General features: G+C 58.9%; 1 protein-coding gene across 7 annotated transcripts; it reads right to left on the reverse strand.

Moving 5' to 3' along the window:
* Nucleotides 1-77: 77 nt before the first annotated feature.
* Nucleotides 78-9199, reverse strand: SEMA4G (semaphorin 4G). Of its 7 annotated transcripts, none has more exons than XR_014184051.1 (16): nucleotides 8965-9199; nucleotides 7551-7699; nucleotides 6913-6975; nucleotides 6737-6835; nucleotides 5493-5586; nucleotides 5127-5240; nucleotides 4771-4937; nucleotides 4451-4620; nucleotides 4143-4287; nucleotides 3843-4065; nucleotides 3641-3756; nucleotides 3038-3189; nucleotides 2770-2831; nucleotides 1155-2423; nucleotides 846-951; nucleotides 78-764 (listed from the first exon to the last, which is right to left on the reverse strand). XR_014184051.1 is itself a non-coding variant. In XM_082052396.1 (14 exons), exons 1-14 carry the CDS (start codon nucleotides 9089-9091, stop codon nucleotides 1567-1569), a joined length of 2538 nt encoding a protein of 845 aa, XP_081908522.1. In that variant the 5' UTR covers nucleotides 9092-9199; the 3' UTR covers nucleotides 78-1566. The 7 variants fall into 7 exon arrangements, 1 of the variants encoding a protein (XP_081908522.1); XR_014184053.1 differs by having other exon boundaries at nucleotides 846-964; XR_014184054.1 differs by having other exon boundaries at nucleotides 846-964; nucleotides 1151-2423.
* Nucleotides 9200-18404: the final 9205 nt, after the last annotated feature.

The following is an 18404-nucleotide window of genomic DNA, read 5'->3' on the forward strand; positions in this document are numbered from 1 at the left end:
ACATGTCCAGACAGAGCCGCGTTTATTGCTGGGGGCATGTGGGGCTGCGCACAAGGGGTGCCACGTACGGAGGGTGATGCCCCTTATTGGGGGCAGCTGTGCTTGGGGGTGGCTTATCCCCCCAGCAGCAAAAATGAGGGTGGGGGCAGGACAGGGGAGCCCAGGGGTCCGGCTCTTGGCTTTTCCCACTAAGCCTTGCTCTTCTCAGGGAGAAGGGCCTGGGCTCCCCCTGTTATGGACCCCTGGGGCTGCTGCCTCCTCCTGCCCCCTTGCAGGGCTGAGCTCCAGGTGATGTCCTGATCCTGGCAACGAACAGGGTGGGAACACACACAGCCCCCAGCATATCTGTCCTGGTGTCACCACCCTGTCCCCAGGGCACAACACGTTCTTGTCACCACAGTCCCTCGGGTTCCCTCAGGAGGCGGCAGGAGCAGAGGTAGTTGGGGGGATTTAGGGACAGTGGCTGTCCCTGGAAAGTGCCATGAAGAGCATGAGTCCCCAGAGGGAGCCAGGCCCTGGTCCAGGTCTGTGTGAGGACATTCCCCCTCTCACGTGTTGTCCCACAGGTGACAGGGCTGTGCCTGGACCCAGGTCTCCAACGGCACCACATGGGAGAGCAGAAATGTGGTGCTGTGGCTGCTGGGGAGACGTGGGTGCTGTGCTGGTCCCTCACCATGCTGCAGAGCATAGTGGTGGCTGCTGCCTCTGCTGCTGGTGCATCTTGTTGCTGGCTGCTGCTGCATCCCGCTCTTCCCTGCAGTGCCCTGGAGGGAGTCAGCAGAGCCCTGTCAGGGTTGAGGGCCCTGGTGGTGCCACCTCCCCAGGCACCCAGCCCCGCATTTCACCTGGGGTCCCCTTTCAGTGGGCACACGCCCCTCCAACAGCTGCTCCAGGGCATTTGGGACATAGGCTCCGCACCCCAGCTCCATCCCTCGCTGAACCATCCTCTTCCTGAAAGGAAACCCTGGGGGGCAGATGTGGGGGAGCAGGCAGGGGCTGGCAGCCAGTTAGGCCACCCCTGACATGTGTTTGCAGCCCCCCTCCTGCAGCTGGGGGAACCCCCTCTGCCTCACACTGGGAAGGGACCCTGCACCATGTGAGAGGCACAGGCACCTTAGCGTAGCCCCCAGCCCCGCTCCCAGCTCCTTACCCACGTCTCAGCAGCCATCCAGCTCCAGCGCACCGAGGGATGCCCAGCAGGGCTGCCCAAGTCCATGCGTCCACAACAGTGTCTCACACCTGGAAGGACAGACAGACAGAAACTCTCCCTCGCCCCGGTGTCCACCTTCAGCCAGGTGCCAGCTCCTGCCTCCAGCTTGTGGCCGCCATCGGTGGGTTTTTATACATAAATAGAGCTCCCAAATTTAAATAGATTCTTTTCTTTTTTTTCTGTACAGCGAGTCTCAAAAGTGAGTGAAAAGCTGAAGGAATGGCTGAGCCCAGGCCCGGCCTGGCTCTGCCATCCGGGAGGTAGTTTTGCCCAAGTCTTGTAACACTGCTGGCAGGGGGTGGGAAAAGGGGCCAGATGGAGGGGGGGTCCCGCTGGCAGGATCCCCCCCCCGACCCCTACACGGAGCTCTCGTCCAACTTCTCCACCAGCTGCGTGTGTTTCCGCTTCTCTAGGATCTTGCTGAGCTCCTCAGTGAAGGACGCGCTGTAGAGCGGGGAGGCCAGTGGCTCCTCCTGCTGCTGCAGCAACATGTAGCTGTTGCCATTCATCTTGCGCAGGACGCTGGGCAGAGCCCCCACACCGTTGGTGAGCTCGGCTGGCAGCGGCGGTGGTGGCGGCAGCGGGGGCACGGTGACCGGCATCTCCTTCACCGGGGAGGTGGCAGCCGTGGGTGCCTCGCCAGGGATGATCCGCAGGCAGCCATCGGGGTAGGCGAGCCCTTCTTCATCCTCCTCCTCCTCCTCCCGGCGGCCCTTGCGCAGGCAGTTGGCCGAGACAGTCTGCAGCTCCACACTGGCCGGCCGTGGCTCCCCCAGCACGTACTTGCCCTTGCGCTTCTCCAGGCAGGAGACGTAGAGGAGGACAGTGCTGAGCACGGCACACAGCACCACCAAGGCGACGATGGCGGACACATAGGCCACCTTCACATCACCGGCCGCCTGGCTGGCGGCATGGGGCCGTGGGGCAGTCGTGGCGCCGTGGGGCAGCTCAGGCAGCACAGTGAGGCTGTAGGCAGCCAGCAGTGTCTGCAGTCCCCGCTCCTCCCCATAGCAGCGGTACTCGCCGCTGTGCTGGGGCAGCGTGTCTGTCACCAGCAGCCCGTCCACCCCGACGCGCAGCCGGTCCTGCCCCGTGGCTGGCACCTTGCTGCCGTTCAGCAGCCAGACGGCCTGGGCCAGGTTGGAGCGCTGGTCACAGGGCAGCAGCACGTCATCCCCCCGCAGCACCGTCCGGTTCTTCCACAGCAGGGAGCCTGCGGGGACACACAGCACCTCACACCTGGCCCGGAAAACCTAAGGGACACTGGCATCCCCTGTGGTCCCGAGGGGTGGCACAGGATATATAGCAAGTGATGGGATGAGAGGAAATGGCCATAGTTGCACCAGGGAGGTTTAGATTGGATATTAGGGTTGTCAGGCATTGGAACGGGCTGCTCAGGGCAGTGGTGGAGCCGCCATCCCTGGAGGTGTTTAAAAGATGCAGAGATGAGGTTCTTAGGGATGTGGTTTAGTGCCAGTGTTGGGTTAACAGTTGGACTTGATGATCTTGAGGGTCTCTTCCAACCAAAATAATTCCGTGATTCTGTTCTATGAACTCACCCCGCCCAGAGCTGCTCCGGCATCCCTTGTTGCCGCTCTGGATGTCCTGCACCAGCCCCATCCTGCAAGACATGGGGGGCTTCAGCCATGCAGCCCCAGCTGAGCCCACCCTGATGGGGTCACAGCCACTGCCAGACCTGCCGCTGGATGCCAGACCCTTGGGGGTGGCACTGGGGTGACCATGCCATGGGGTGACATGCAGCAGCATGGGATGGGGCAGGTGGGAGGCTGGTGGGGCCCCTCCTGGGGACAGGCAGCCTGTTCCTACCTGTCAGCAGTGGCGGTGGTGCGGCAGCCCCGGCCGTCCCAGGCGCAGTAGGGGTCCCGGGCGAGGATGCAGTCGTAGCAGGAGATGTACCTGTCGCAGGAGGCCAGGGGCACCTGCAGGACCCCACTGGCTGCCCCCACGTACAGGCTCCGCTAGGAGAAAAGGGCTGGCTCATCATGGGGTGGCTGGGCTGTGGGGTACCCCATGGTGCCCAGAGATCCCCCCAGCCCCACAGAACAGTTCTCCCTTGGTGGGGGTGCATGGGGCCAGGCCCCCAGCTCCAGTTGGTGCTGACAGCTGTGGCTGGCACATGTCAAGGAGGTGGTGACCAGGCTGGTGCCTGACCCCCAGGCTGCTCCGTGGGGCTTTGGCATGTATCCCAAGCTGGACTGACCCAGGAGTTGCGTGCCTCCCACCCCCAAACAGCCCAACGGCAGCTCCACAGCACAAACATGCCCTGTGCATGGTGTCCCCCCACTTCCCGAGCAACCCGATCTTGTTGAAGATGCCCCTGCTCATTGCAGGGGGATCAGAATAGATGACTTTTGAAGGTCCCTTCCAACCCAAACTATTCTATGATTCTATGACTCTTCTACCCCTCACCTGGGCGTGGGAGATCACCAGGCTCTCCACGGGCTGTGGGTCCCTAAACACCTGCACCTCCTCCATGATGTGGATGCTGGAACCCACCACCACAGCCTTGTGGATCCAGCCGTCCCCTAAAGAGCAGAGCCGGGGAGTCAAGAGGGAGTGTGGGGTGTTCCCACTGCCCAGCAGAGACCCAGGAAACTCATCCTGTGCTCACCTGTCCCCATGAAGAGCACATCATAGGAATGGCCATCAAGAGCCCGCACCCTGTCCACGGCCAGCTGGCTGTAGGCCACGTTCTTCTTCACCAACAGTGGCCCGCCACCTGCCGGCTTCACCTCCTCGAACATCAGCGGGTGCAGCTTGATGAAGTCCAGGACGCTGTTGGGCAGGTCCTGCGAGGAGTTGTAACCCTTCCTGCGGGAGCGGTCCGTGATGCACTGCCCAGGGGAGATGGGGGATCAGAAGGGGATGCGACTGTTCCGCAGCCCCCCGCTCTGCATCCCTGGGCACTCACGGAGCCAGGCCGGGGCTCAGGCACCACGCCGTCGTAGCGGGACCACTTGCGAGCCGAGTCCTGGTACTCCATGTAGGGGCCCTCGAAGGCATGCTGCACTGCCGAGATGCTGTAGCGGCACACAGCTGAGGCCTCCATGGTCCTCCTGTGGGGCAGAGCCCTGCCTGAGCCTGGGCAGACACTCAGGTGCTCGCCACCATTGCACCCCCGGGTGCTCATCACCCGCCTGCACATCCCCTTGAGCATCTCCAGTCCCCTCCATACCGCAGAGTCTTAGCCTCAGCCGTTTTGAGCTCTGCCCTGCTCACCACTGTGCTGAGAGGGTGAAGGCAGCATAGAAGACAGTGCTGGTCCAGCCGCCCCCGTCCAGGCTGCAGACGCTGCGCAGCACCTCATAGTAGGGGATGTAGCAGACCAGGCGTGCCTTCATGAAGGACGTCCACTTGCGCTGCAGGATCTTCTTCCCCCCCACGTCACTCTGGGAGGGCGCAGGAAGCGTTTGTGCACAGGCTGGTGGGGTTGTGTGTCCCCCTCTGCCCATGCCTTGGTTTCCCCCAAGGTGCAGGCACACAGCTCCTGCTGCCAGGAGGAGCAGAACTTGGCTCCCTGTGGCTGGGGACATGCCTACCTTGCAGACACGGGCCACCCGGGCCACTCGGGCCACCTGGCTCTTGTCAAAGAAGGATGTGGTCTCCTCGCCTGCCCGCTCCGTGAAGAAGTAGTAGATTTTGTCATCATCACCCACAGGGCTGTCTTTGCTTTCCCGGACCAGCACAGAGGCCACAAACTCAGCATCTGGGGAACGCAGAGCGAACGGCAGAGATCAGCGACCCGCCATGGGATGGGGGATTCCCTTCCTGCCTCGGTTTGCTCTCATGGCAAACCACAAAGGACCCCAGGGCCACCCTCCACCCTCCCCGAGGTGATCCACAGCATCCCACGGCCCATGACACTGGTCCTGGGAGGGGGACGGAGATGTCTCACCGTTCAGCCAGTGCAGCGGTGACTCCTCTGTCTTCAGTGGCCGCTGGTGCAGGTTCCTCCGGATATCGGGGAGGCTCCGAAATTCGTAGCGTGTGGCCGTGTACAAGCCGCCATCTGGGTAGAGCAGACACCTGTCAGCATGGCCCCACAACCTGGGGACAGTGGGGACAGCCCCAAAAGCCACCAGCATCTCGATGCCCCAGGCAGAGAAGGAGGAAAAGGAGAAGGAGGACCAGGTCCTGGCTTGCTAAGTCCCAGCATGCAGAACCCACCCAGCTCAGGACCCCCCATATGGATGCTTGGGATGGGACGAGGATCGGTGGCTTCCCACATGTCCCCGCCAGCCCTGGGAAAGGTGCTGCTTACCCACGATGAGGCCAGTGTAGCCACGGGCAGGGTCGTATGGGCATTTCTCCTTGCCTTCCTCAAAGTGGGATGGCAATATGAACCTGTCAGCATCCTTGAGGGGGGAGAGGGGACAGGGTTAGACAGGAGGAGACAGACCAGCCTCACCTGCCAGCCCCAGGCTCTCTGCAGAGGCTGCTAGTGGGGATGAAGCGATGCCCATGCGTGTGTCATTGTCCAGGCAATACAACCCCCCCCAGCACCCTCCAGCTGGTCAGAAACCACACGGACACCCAGACCCACTGCCAAGGGCAGGGAGAGAGCGCAGAGGGGAAGGGGAGCCCTGACTTCCCACTTTGGCTACGTGTGGGCACAGGCAGGAGCCAGCGCAGCCGATGTTCTGGGGCTGTACCTGGCCAGCAGATGCCGCCCAGCCTGGCTGGGTCCCCCCAGGGGACATCCCTGTCATGGCAGAAGTTATTTTCTTTGGGGTTTGCAGTTCAAAGCATGTCAAATAATGACGAGGCCCTTCCAGCTTTGCAGCTTCGCTGCCAGATTCCCAGGGCGTGTGATGGCCAAACCGGACAGGTGGCACCGCCGTGGGAATGGGCACAGCCCCTCTAGGGCTCCCCAGCCACACTGGGGACATGGCTCCAGGCCCCTTTGTCCCCCAGCTCAGGGAGGGAGGTGGGCAAAGGGCGGCTGAGTCACTGAGAAGCCACTACACAGGGGTGAAAGTCCCACTGCTGGGGGACGTGGCTGCCCCAGCAGTGAGTTACGTGAGTTACAGCCACACAGGAAATTCTTGTGGAGGGGCCGCTGAGTCAGCCCCACCACTGTCACCCTCCCTGCCACCGTCACCTTCCCTGGGCATGCCACTGACCCCCAACTGATCAGCAGCCCCTGCTTTGGGAAGGAACCCTGCAACAGCAGGGGCTGGGGACCAGCTCCAGTGCAGGCATGTCCCACTTCCCAACATGTTCCCCCCACAGCCATCCCCAGCCATCTTGCTATGGGGTCAGAGTCCAACCCCAGCACTGGAATGGGGACTTTATGCATCTGCATCACAGCGGCTGTCCCCAAACAAACCACCCCACAGCCTGGGGGTCACTCACTATCCCCCTGAGCTGGGAAAGGGCTGGGACAGGGGCAGAAACAGAGTGGGGCTGTGGATGGAGGTGGTGGAAGAGGACAGGGGCTGTGCCACCCCAGGGTGACGCAGTGGCAGGGGACAGGTGACAGCCATGGGGCCAAGCAGTACTCACGATGGTGGCACAGAGCGGGTGGAAGGCGTAGGTGCCACAGGCATAGAGGTGGGTGCTGTTCAGGCGCTGCAGGAACCGCACGTGGTTGAAGCACTCAGTCTGCAGAGGGGGAGGACAGGCATCACCACCTGGGGAAAGTGGCAGCGGCCCCCGCAGAATGCCCCCACCAGCTCTACCTTGTTGTTTTTGCCCTTCTGCAGGCAGTCCATCTGCTTCTCCGGAGAGGCTTCCCAGTGGATCTGCAAGGGGAAGATGGACTGTCACTGTGTGACCTCGCATCACTGCAGGGTCCCCCATCACTGCAGGCTCCACCCTCTGCCAGACCCACTCGAGATACTAAAATCCTCTCTTCTATTTAGAGAGGGGACAGCTGCTTAGAGCAGGAGGCAGCACCCTGCTCGCATCGCTCCAGCCCAGGGCGAGAGCGGTCCCACACCCTGACCTGTGGGCAGAAACCCCAGAGCACCTGCAGAAGCCTGGAGGATTTTGAGGTGTCCTTCCTAGGGGAGCAAAGGGGTGTGCTTCCCCCTCTGCCCCTTGTCCAGCCGGGATGTCCCTGTACCAGGCAGCTCTGAACTTTGGGACACCTCCCACCACTGTCCTCACGCTGCCTGGCTGAGGAGAAGGACCAGGCACCCACAGGGGAGCTGGGGACAGAGCTGGGGACAGAGCTAGGAACAGCACCTCCAGGCAAGCCCTAAGATGGTGAGCAGGAGCCTGAGCAGGGACAGGGTGGCCACGATTTGGGCAGGGACCAAGGCAGCACAGGACAGGAGGGGACAAGCAGGCCGTGGTGGGCAGAGGCTGGGCTCACCGTGCGGTGGGAGCCATCGGCCACGTCACTGGAGTTGAGGGCGAAGATGGCTCCCCTGGCGCCCACGTAGAGAATGCCCTGGTCGTCCTCCAGCAGCAGGGTGCTGTAGTTGAGGCTGCGCCCACTGAAGCGCCGGACACCTGAGAGTTCTGCAAAGGGAACAGGGGGGCTGATGCAGGTCCCCGGGGCAGGCAGGTTGCAAGCCACCAGGAAAAGACAGAGGATGGAGCCACAAGTGGGTGGGAAGTCACCCAGCGAGGTTATCAGGCAGACGGTGCCAGGTACCAGCAGTTACAGCAGGAAGAAAGGGAGAGGGGAGGTTTGGTAGGGGGTGAAAGGCACTAATTGGGCTAGAGCTCACAGGAGAAATCTCGCCCTGCTAATTACAACAGCAGCTCCGGGTAGAAGCTGTAATGTCCATGCCCAGCGCAGACCTGCCACACTGTTTGGGGAACCGCTAGAGGAAGTGAAAACACACCGGCAGCCAGCTCAGCTCTCAACCAAACCCAGCCAGCCCAAAAGGGAGGATGCAAAAAACCTGAACCAAAACTGATGTGCAAGGGGAGGGCTCCTGCAGCAAGGCTGGGTGCTCCCTGCCCACCCAGATGGAGAAACCATCCAATTTACGGTGCTGAGAAGTGTGAGGGGGGACTCAGCCTTGGCCAGAGAGACCCCAAGCCAGGCTCAGATCCTCGTGCTGCAGAAGGAGAAAGTACCATGGGGCTTGGGACCCCAGAGGCAGCTGGAGAGAGAACGACCCCCCTGAAAGGAGTCATTGCTTGAGGAGAACAGGGCAGCCCAACTGCAAATGAAACCCTCTCCCACCACTGACCAATGAGCTGAGCCTCACTAACGAGGTCAAGAATGTCCTGTGGGTGCCCAAGGCACGATGACACTGTGGGGCTCGCTGACACCACGGAGGCTGGAGGACAAGAGCCCAGTGGCAATTAGAGACAATATGGCGTAAAACTCTCTGCCAACTATTTGGTCCAGGAGAGCCCAGCCTGGGTGTGATGCACAGCTCAGCTCACCCCCCACGGGCTGCCGGGCAGGGCTGGGGGCTGGCCCAGGCTGCGTCCCTGCATGTCCTTGTTCCCCCCTGGCTTTGGAGGAGATGCCTTTGCCCTGCTCCAACCTGTGGGGCGGGTGAGTTGGGATGGAGGTCAAAGAGAAACAAGTTGCTTTGGTGGCACCATGTCTGGCACAAGCTATGTCTGGGCATCCAACACCACACAACCATGAGGGCTTCAATTCCTGGAGCCCAGAGGACCAGAGGCCCCCCTGTAGCTACCCCCATCCTGAGCCCCCCTGCTCTGAGAGGTTAGTGAAGGCTGGATGCAGCCACGTTGCACCAAACCAGGTGCCAGCAGAATCCTAAACCTCACTGCCACCACCAAGACCCACACCCCCTTACCGTCAAAGGTGACTGTTGTCCTGGGGGTGGCATCCAGGTCAGTGGCAGACCGCCGTGACGGGTAGCCCATCGCCGCCACCGCCGCCATGAAGAGAGTCATCAGGAGATGGGCCGTGCTGCTGCTCATCTTCACTCTCCCCCGGCCAGGGCAGCCACCCAGCCTGCTGCCGACGGCCCGGCACAGCTGATCCTTGGGACGGGCTCCCCAGCTCCCCAGGATGGGGCCAGCCACCAAACCCTCCTGAAAGACAGAGCACCGGGTCAGACGCTCCCGCCGTTCCCAGAACCTCATGAGTAAGTGGGCTTGGGAAGGAGCTGGACGCACACATGCATGGACACTTGACCGGGCATGGCCTCAGCCCAGGGATGGCTTCAGGGAAAAGCAAACCCTCATTTGCCAAAGGGGAAACTGAGGCACAGCACAAGGCATCCAGCCTGCAGCCAGCCCAGGGCATGGACATGAGTGTGAGCAGCGTGACCACCCCTGTGGTCACTCGCTGAGCGCTTGGCTCGGTTGCTCGGAGGCTCATTTTCCTCCAGGTCTGCTCCTCCCTCCTTCGCTCCCAGCCATCTCTTCCTGCAGCTCCACCTGACCGAAGGACATGCATCAGCAGAGCCAGCTGATGCCCCACTGCATTCTCACACCCAAAAAGCAGGCACATTCACCCCAAAAGCAGAGAGCAGGGCTTGGGGCCAAGCCCTTCTGCGGGTCTCTGGGCACACTGGGGTACCCCAAGCCCTGCTCCCCAGAGCGGCTGTGGTGTGACAGGCGGCGGGATGCCTCTCGGGGAGCCCAAGCACTCTGCTCCTGTCCAAAAGTATGGCTGGCTGTCTCCTGCCCCACAAGATAATTGTCCCCAGTGTTTTGCCCCTCTGAAATTATGAGATTTCCGAGGACAAAGGTGCAGGGAAGGATGCCTCAGGCACACAGCAACACAAGGGGAAGGAAAACTCATAGGAGCCCGTTGGCATCTTCATCAAGTCTTTTCAAGAGAGAACAGTTCCCCCTCCACAATGTTTTTCTACAAGGTTTCTGTTTCTCTTTCATCCCAAGTTGCCTTGAAGCTCGGTATCCACCTCGGCTCTTGTTTTCACGCATCTGATCCCTCCCAAATAATCCCCCACCTCTCCCGGCGGTGTCAAGCAAAGCCACCGGCTCATTTTGTAGGTGCTAAGGAGGAAGGAATCAACTGGGTATCTCCGAGCAGGAGAGCTTCCCATAAGCAATCAGAACCTATATGTTTGCTTAGTTTTGGTTTGTATTTTTTGTTTTAAGATATATATAAAGCAAATACCTGGCTCTGTAGAGAAGCTGTTCAAACACGCTTGCTGCAGATGGTTTCCCTGAAGCAAATACCTCGCCAGGTCACAGGCAGAGGGGAGGTAAACCCAAAGTAAAACGAAAGTGGAAAGGGCTTTTGGGGCTCAAAAGGAGAAGTGAGGGGCTGGATGTGGGGTCCAGCCACAGTCCTGGAGCCTGCACTAAACCGCTGTTTCCATCAGGGAGGTCCAGACCCAGACCTTGCACCTGTGCTGGCTGCTGCCCCAGAGCATCCCCAGGGTGGGGCGGAGGGGAAATGCTCCCCCTGCTCCCCCTTGCCTCGCTGCCCCCCAGGCAGAGCACCCATGCAACACCCAACCCCAGGAGCTGGCAGGGTGCTGCCCGCAGCGCTGAGCTCCCCAGGGAGCAAAGGACAGTGATCTGGAGCATCTTCCCTCCAAGGAACTCCATGGCAAGCAGGTGAGTTGGGATGGAGGTCACTGAGAATCAAGTTGCTTTGGTGGCACCACATCTACCACAAGCCAAACCCATCAAGGTTTTTGGGCAAAGCAAGCGGTGGGGTCACATTTGGAGCACCAAAGCACCCAAGAGCACTCTGGCCAGCCCTGTGCTGACACCTCTCCATCCCAACCATGGGACTGGGGACACCAGGGAAGCTGCAGGAACCCTTCTCACAGGGACGTGATCCCAGAATCATACACAGGCCACAAGAGCTGCCGTGAGCCTTGGCTGGGAAAGCAGAGGGGAGGAGAAACCTTCTTACGACAAGGCAAACAATGATTTCCAATAGAAGAGTAACAGCTCTGCGAGCTGCCTGCACACTGCGGGGCGTCCTCCTCACCTTATCTCCCCCAAACAAATAATCCCTGAACTTTGCCTGCTGCCCGGCTCTGGGTGCAACAGGGATTGGAGCCGGGGGCGCAGCCAGGCAGGGACGCAGCTTATGGCAGTGCAAGCACAGTGCTGCCAGCCAGCCCCGGCTAACGTTTAACCAGCGAGAGCACCCAGCCAGCACTGAAGAGAAAAATAATAACAATAGCTTAAGCTGTGGGGTTGTGCAGGGTTCCCAGCCAGGCAGGGACAGGGAGAGCAGCATTCCCTGCTTCCAGGGCTGGGGTCTTCTGCTTTTTCCAGGGGAGAAAATACACTCATTTCCAAAGGCCCCTTTGCCCCAGATCAGGTGTAACTTTGTCCTAAAGGACATTTAATCAGTGAGCCAGTTAATATTTTACTCGAAGGGAAGGGCTGCTCCAAGCTTCTCTGTTTTTTTTTTTTTTCATACGTGGGGTGGGAGAGAAAGAGCAAGAAGGAACTGAAACCATCCTTGGTCCTGCTCAGATCATCACCCCGGGCTGCAGCTGCAGCAACCCCCAAACCCATCATCCTCCTTCTCAGCAAGGTGCATGTTCAAAGCTCTGGGAGGCAAAGGCTGGGGTGGGAGGCAGAGGAGGTCTTAGTCCATGGGACCCCCTGGTTGGGCTGAGGGTGGTTAGGTTGCTCAAGCCCAGCTCTCCCATGGGAAATGGGGAAAAGCCAGAAGGGGAAATGTCACAGAGAGCTTTCTCTTGAGGAGGAACACAAAATGAGGAGAGGAAGAGGCTGAAAAGCAGCAGCAGCTCTGATGAAATCCGAAGTTTAGGAGAAAAACTGCCCAGAAAAACCCATCCCATCCTCAGGTGAGAGCTCCCAAGCTCACTGCTGCCTCACCTACTTCCTGGCACAGGGCGGGCAAACATAGGACCCAAAATATGGCCCAAGCTCCCACCCCAGTTGGTAACACTGAAGGAGAAGGGTGGTGGAAGCAGGATCTGGCTGGGATGGGTTTGTTGGTCCTCAGGGAAGGGCAGGAAAGCAGTGGGACCGCGGAGGCGTGCAGGCAGCGAGTGAGCCCCGGTCAGGTCTGACTGGGTTTACTGGGTCACGATGGAAGCTGTGCAAACATGACTGTGCCGGCCTCAGCCTCCCACCGGCAGCCAGCAAGGCACAGCACACCCAAACGAGCTGGCCCGGTCGGCACCTCCTTAAAATCCCCACGACCAGCGTCTCTGGAGGTGCAAAAAAACTTCTGATGAGTGAATTTCCCAGTAGCAGGCCTCACCAACCTGGATCCAGCCAAATAAACTAGCCAAAGCTGCTGCACCCCTCAACAGCTGCTGCACCGGGAGGTTCTGCTGGCCATGGTGGTCCATTCCTGCTGCCCACTGGTCCTCAAAGCCACCAGGCAGCACAACCTGGGAGCAAGAGCTGGCTGTGAGCTGTGGTCCAGGGAAGCTGTGCTGTCAGCGGCGCTGGCAAATCTGGAGGGACCTCAGCCAGGGTCTTATGGTTCTCCCTATGGCTGTTTCCTCAGTGGCATAGCTGAAAACGATGCCGGCTTTTTGATTTAAAGGGAAGCCAGAAGAATGGAAGCTCTGGGTGGCAGCAGCCCTTCTCCAGCTCACCCCCCGCACCCACCGTGGATGGTGGGGAATAGATGTGCAGAGTGGCATAAGACATTTTCCCATCCCACCACTCTATAGACAGCTTGTGGTTGCTCCACCAAGCTCTAGTGAAGCCCAAGCTGGCTCCCGGGAAGGCTGCCAGACCTTTGTCCCCTCTTCATGAGCTTCCCCGCTCGGTATCATGCATTCCTATGAGTAAGCGCTGCTGCTTCCTGGTGGGAGCCAGGATTTCCAGTGGGTGTCCTCCAGGTTACAGGGCTGCAAAACAGCCTTAACAAAACTCCCGTCAGGGACCGCACCAGCAGACGCCATTTACACTTTGCTCTTTTATGGCAGCCCAGCCCAGGTTCTCCAGAACACATGCATCCAATTCAGCTTTACTCACTGGGGCCAAGCCTGGCACATGAATCCCCTCGAGCCCCCTTGACTCCCTTGCCGCTCACTCCCCCAGCCACGTTCCCACCAGCCCAGTGCTATTTTACGCCCCCAAGGACTCAAGTTGCCCTCAGGTGCAGCCAAAACAGCCCGACCCGTTCCTGGTGCAGGGATGAGGTGAGGAGAGCTCCCAGCTCCCAGGCGTGGGAACGAGCCAAGGAATTACGGGAACAGAGACATCCAGCGAGAAGCGAGCCCGGCCTGTGTCTGCCTGCAAGCTTGGCGCGTTTTGGACCCCCCTTTCCCTGAAGCCGGCAGAACTTGAGTGGAAATCCTGTGAGATGCGGAAAGAGGCGCTGAGATGGAGGTTGCCAGGCAACTTTAATTCAGTCCTTGACGAACTTCCAGCACTTTGCTTCTGCTGCAGAGCCCAACCAGCAAATGATAAAACATCCGCAGGTCCACCCCCAGCCCACGGCATCCTTCTGTCCATCTGTCCATCACAGGGACTTGCTCACAGTCTCATGCCTGGGGTGCCCTGCAAGGCAATGGGTCCCCATGGCAGCATCACCGAAGGCCAGTCCAGGAACGAGCCGCTCTTCCTGGCAGAGATTTGCAGGGGCAGGATTTGACCCATGGGACTGGGTTGGCGCTGCTGCACGGATATTTCTCAACCAGCCAGGATTTTTGTCAACAACAGCAAGAAAAAAAAACGCTAACTAGACGAAAGCCCTGCGGGAAGAGGGGATCCATGCCGGGTTTGGGGGCTGGAGATGGGGAGGGAAGGAGCACAATGACCTCCTGGGAGCCCTCCGCCAAGTTTATTTTAGTTGCTTTCTTTAAACAAAACCATGCTCAACCCTGAGGCATTTCAGCAGACTCGCACGAGAGCTTTGGTGATTCGGGAAGCAGATATATTCCTCTTTTACCCAAATTTGGGATTTAGGCACAGAAGATGGGAGGGAGAGCAGTGACATCGACTCCTCTCAAGAAGCACCCCACGCCGCTTCTGCAGCAGAGCTCCCACACATGGCACAGCCGCCACGGAGCCAGGGGGCGGGCAGCGGGCACCAGCAGGCCGTGGGAACGGGCTCCAAATTTCCCCAGCACAGCACAGCCCCCATCTGCTGCCAGCAGAGCCTCCATGCAGCAGAGGAGAGCACCCAGCTCTGATCCCAGCAATGTCACAGTGGGAAGGAGGCGCAGGAAGGAGCAAAGTGATGGATGGGAGATCAAGCGGGGCCGGCCAAGGACGTGAGGCTGTCTAAAGGGGCATCAGTGCCAGCAGAAGCCAGACATCTAAACAAGCTGAACCATGAGCAATAAAATTAACAACAGCCCAATTTCTGACAGATTTACCCCACTGGCCTGCCAGCACCGTGCCTTTATCTCTGTCCCCCTGCAGCATCCCAGCGAGGAATGCTGCCTGCCCAGCAAGGGGCAGGGACCAGCCATGGTGCATCCCAGTGTGGCTGCAGGGATCAGGGCATTTTAGCTTCTCCCCAGCTCGCTGATTTCACTGTTCTTACAAGAACTTGTTCCTCTCCTCCATCAGGTCAGGTCTGACGCAGGGCGGGAGGTTCAAAGAAGCTGCCAGGCAGTAAGGCAGCACAGTGCCAAGTCCCCACCAGAGCTCTCCCAGCATTCTCATCCAAACTCAGTCAAAACACCCGAGAAAATAAGGAAAACCGCTCCAGCCTCTGCCATGGGCAGGGATCACCTGCCTGCAGCTGGCTGCCAGGCACGGCGACGGCTCCGCTCCAGCAGTCCCTGGTGCGACACAAGCAGACAGCAAGAACATGGTGCCTGGGACGGCAGGGCAGAGCGCTTCTCCACTCCCCATCTGTATGGAAAACCCACCAACGTTAGCCGTCAGTCAAAACAGCTCCTTGCCTGGCTCCACTGCCCCAAAAGCCTTGCTCAGAGCTGGCCCGGGAGGGAAGGGTGCAAGGAGGGCAGACTGAAGGGCAAACCCTTGCAGCTTGGTGGCGGGACCAGGAGCACTAAGGGGTGCCCTGGCAGCCCAGACCCAGGTGCCCCAGGCAGGGCAGCAAATCTCCCCTTGCAGAAGCAATTGCCCGTGTGCTGGAGGCAGTTTGGCTCCTGCAAGCCAGTGGTGAAGACACAGTCCCTGCGGCTTTTCACTCCCACCCAGCACATCTTCCCCCTGCAGAAACCCCACAGCAGCAGTCCTGGGCTGATCCCACAGCCTGGGAGCACCTGAGAGCCCAGCTGGGACCTGTGCAGGAACCGTGAAATGAAACCAGAGGAGGATGAGCTGCAACAGCCTGATTCTGACTTCACCCCACCACAAGCGTGCCCCCACGTCCAGGCCACAAGGGATGCAGAGTGCAGCTGACGAGCCTCGGGATGCGAGGTGCCGACCCTCAGGGTTCCCACCTCCTGCCTGGCAGGGAGTAGGGATGCTCAGCCCTAACAACATCACCTCCAAAACCCCAACATTTTCCATCCTTTCCCGCCTCCACTGCAGCAGGCCAGGCTTCACCACTTGCCAGCAGTCCCTTGGCAGATCGGATGGAAGGCAGACAGCTGGATGGACAGCCCTCCGCATCACAACAAAGTTTCTCAGTGAGGGAGCATTGGCATCCAAGTGGCTCAGCGCTGGATGCGATCTGCAATCCAGCCTTCAAAGGTTTTGTGGCTGAAGCACATTGTCTCCAAGGCAGAAGCAGGAAAATAATTGTAGAATTAAACTCCCAGGAACAACTGGGAAGAAAACAACAAAAGACCCCAACTCTAAATATAAAGGGAGATTTCAGTGCCAGCAGATTTCAGGGCTTTTTGACGCACTTAAATCCATTTGCTTGTCCCTGTGGCTGCACTTTGTTTCATTTCACTGGGCTCATACAATGCAAGACAAGGAATTAACTTGGGTGTTTGTTTAGAGCCGGTTTGTCTTCCAGTTTCTTTCCAAAGCCAGGTTTGAGTTTCAAAGATGTTTCTTGGCAATGCCCGGGGTTCCCACCATCAGCACGGGATGAGGCTTCCCTGAGGGGAAACTGAGGTTCAAAAATCCCACACAACCTGGGGACCACTTATAAGCGGGGGCAAGAGCTGAAGCACAACCTAGCTCGCCTGCTGTGAAACGGGGCTTTCTTATGCAAGCCTGTCCCTCTCCTTTTTATTTATTCCAAAGATAAACTGTTTTCCTTTCAAAAGTCCAGCAAAAACAGATGACGGGAGCAGTTTTATGGCTTCCAGCTTTAACAACCTCTTCTTGATTCCTTTGCTTTCCCTCCAACAAAGCTCCAAATTTGGGGTCAAACTCAATTTGATATTAAACTTTGCGTTCACAACTGCACGGCACAATGCAGCAGCCTTTCCCACAGTCATTTGCATACTACCAGCTTTGCTGCCCCAAAATCAGCTCCCCAACTTATTTGCACAGGCTTGGCTTTGCAACAGGCAAATGAGATCCCTCCATCAGGTAAGGGGAGGTGGGGCTGTATCTGGAGGCAGCTTTTAAGCAGCAAGAAAAGCACAACCCGGAGCACACCCTGAATCGCCAAGCTGCATCCCAGCCTCCACACTGGCTGGCAACATGGTGCCTGAAACCCTCGTCTTCCTTCGGCTCCAAACAGCAGAGCTGAGGACCCAAGAGGATGGAGCGTGTGGGCTTGGCAATGACCTTGCTATTGCAAAGCCCTTGTGCTTGTAAATCACCAGGAGCGGCGGCACAGCCCAGCAAGGAGGGACGTCAGTGTTTCCTCCCGAAGCACGAGTGGGGCAGGGAGCTCTCACCTTTGAACAGGACCATGCGCCTGCCCAGCACCCACAGCAGCAACCAGATGCTTCATGGGAACATAAAGCCTCTCATGGTATCATCCGCACTTCCCCAAGAGGGAGTGGGTACCCCAGGACCAGCACCCCCCTACCAAATCACCCATCACATGAGCCACTTCCCAACAAGTCCCATCACGATGCCAAGCAGCGCCGGCGGGCAAGTGCAGGGAGGGAAATTCCCTGCATGCGGCCAGGCGAGGCTGGCACCGCGTCTCCACCGCACCCACCACTGCCCTCCCGATCGGGGTGCCGGCACAGCCCCCCCTTGCCAGCCCTGCCAAGCACACCTGGATGTTTTTTGCCGGCACGTGACCTGCCAGATTTGCTGAATAAACCTCCCAGCTCCGGCAAACCCACCGCATTCTTGGTGGGGAAAGTGGTGAAAGGTTCAGATGGCTGTTGGAAAAGGCAGGGGGGAGAACAAGCCTACAAAACAAAGCCCTCATCTGCAGGAACCAAAAGGGTTGTTGGGGTTTGGGTTTTTTTTCCCCCCTCCGGTTACAACACAAAAGTAAAACTGAGATAGGGATCACGGCATGCTGAGGGGGCAGCTTCCTGCCCCCGTCCCTCCGGGCAGAGTGAGCCCAGCCAAACCAAGATGGAGCAGAGATGCGTCCCACAGGACACGTGTGCAGCATTGCCATGCCGTCCCCCCCAGGTTTGGGGTTCAGGTGTGGGGTTCAGGGAGGCAAAGCAGTCCGAGCCTGTGGCAGTAGGCCAGCTAGCCCAAAAAATGCCATCATTGTTATGAATAATTTCCCTGCCTCTGGGGGAATCTGCACTCCTCATCCATCTTGGGCAGTTTCTTTGTTTTTGGAGACTGTTTTTCTTGGCATCTGAAGAGCCCTTTCATGTTTCGCCCTCACTTCATGCTCTCAGTTTTAAAGGCCAGCTACAAGCCAACAGCCCACCTGGGTACTGTTAGGGAAGGCAAAGAGAACCCCAAAACCCAGTGCTGCTCCTTAGATCAGCAGATATGAAGCTTGACCCCAGCTCAGACAAGCCACCAGCATAAGCTGATCCCTTCCACCTGGGAGTACCTGCAGACACCCCCCAGAAGAGCATTCCAAGGAGATGAATCCCAAGGAGCCAGGGCTCAGACAAGCCACGTCCCACAGCCCCCCACTTCCCACTGCACCGCCTGCATCAGTTTAGCACCTCATCCCAGCTGCCTGAAACACCAGCTGTCCCCAGGTAACTCTCAGACTCCCCAAATACTGCCAGCAGTCCCCCTGCCCGTAGACCCTTGATCTGCTGGGGAAGTGGGGCTCTGTCTAGCCCTCACTCCAAGAGCTGGTGGCCCATCTGGCTGCAATGTCCACCATCATCTCCCCTCACCCCTCCAGCAGGTTCCCCAAGCCCCACCTCACCCCATACCCCAAACCTGTTTCCAAAGCAACCTACATGCACTGCCCTCAGATCCTGCATGTCCCCACCCCCTCTAGCTTGTCACCCCCAAATCCTCACCTACATCAGACCTCTCATGAACCCCTCTCCATCCTGCTTCCAAGGCTCTGCCCCCTTTCTTCCCCCAAGGC

The sequence above is a fragment of the Streptopelia decaocto genome (genome assembly GCF_964273445.1).
Source record: "Streptopelia decaocto genome assembly, chromosome: 5".
NCBI lineage: Eukaryota > Metazoa > Chordata > Aves > Columbiformes > Columbidae > Streptopelia > Streptopelia decaocto.

Coding starts and splice junctions, on each gene's coding strand:
- SEMA4G (XM_082052396.1), bottom strand. CDS start 9,091: ATGAGCAGCAGCACGGCCCATCTCCTGATGACTCTCTTCATGGCGGCG. Junction 7,700..8,964: donor GACAACAGTCACCTTTGACG/GTAAGGGGGTGT, acceptor TTCCCTTTGCAG/AACTCTCAGGTGTCCGGCGC. Junction 4,288..4,450: donor TTCACCCTCTCAGCACAGTG/GTGAGCAGGGCA, acceptor TCTGCCCCACAG/GAGGACCATGGAGGCCTCAG.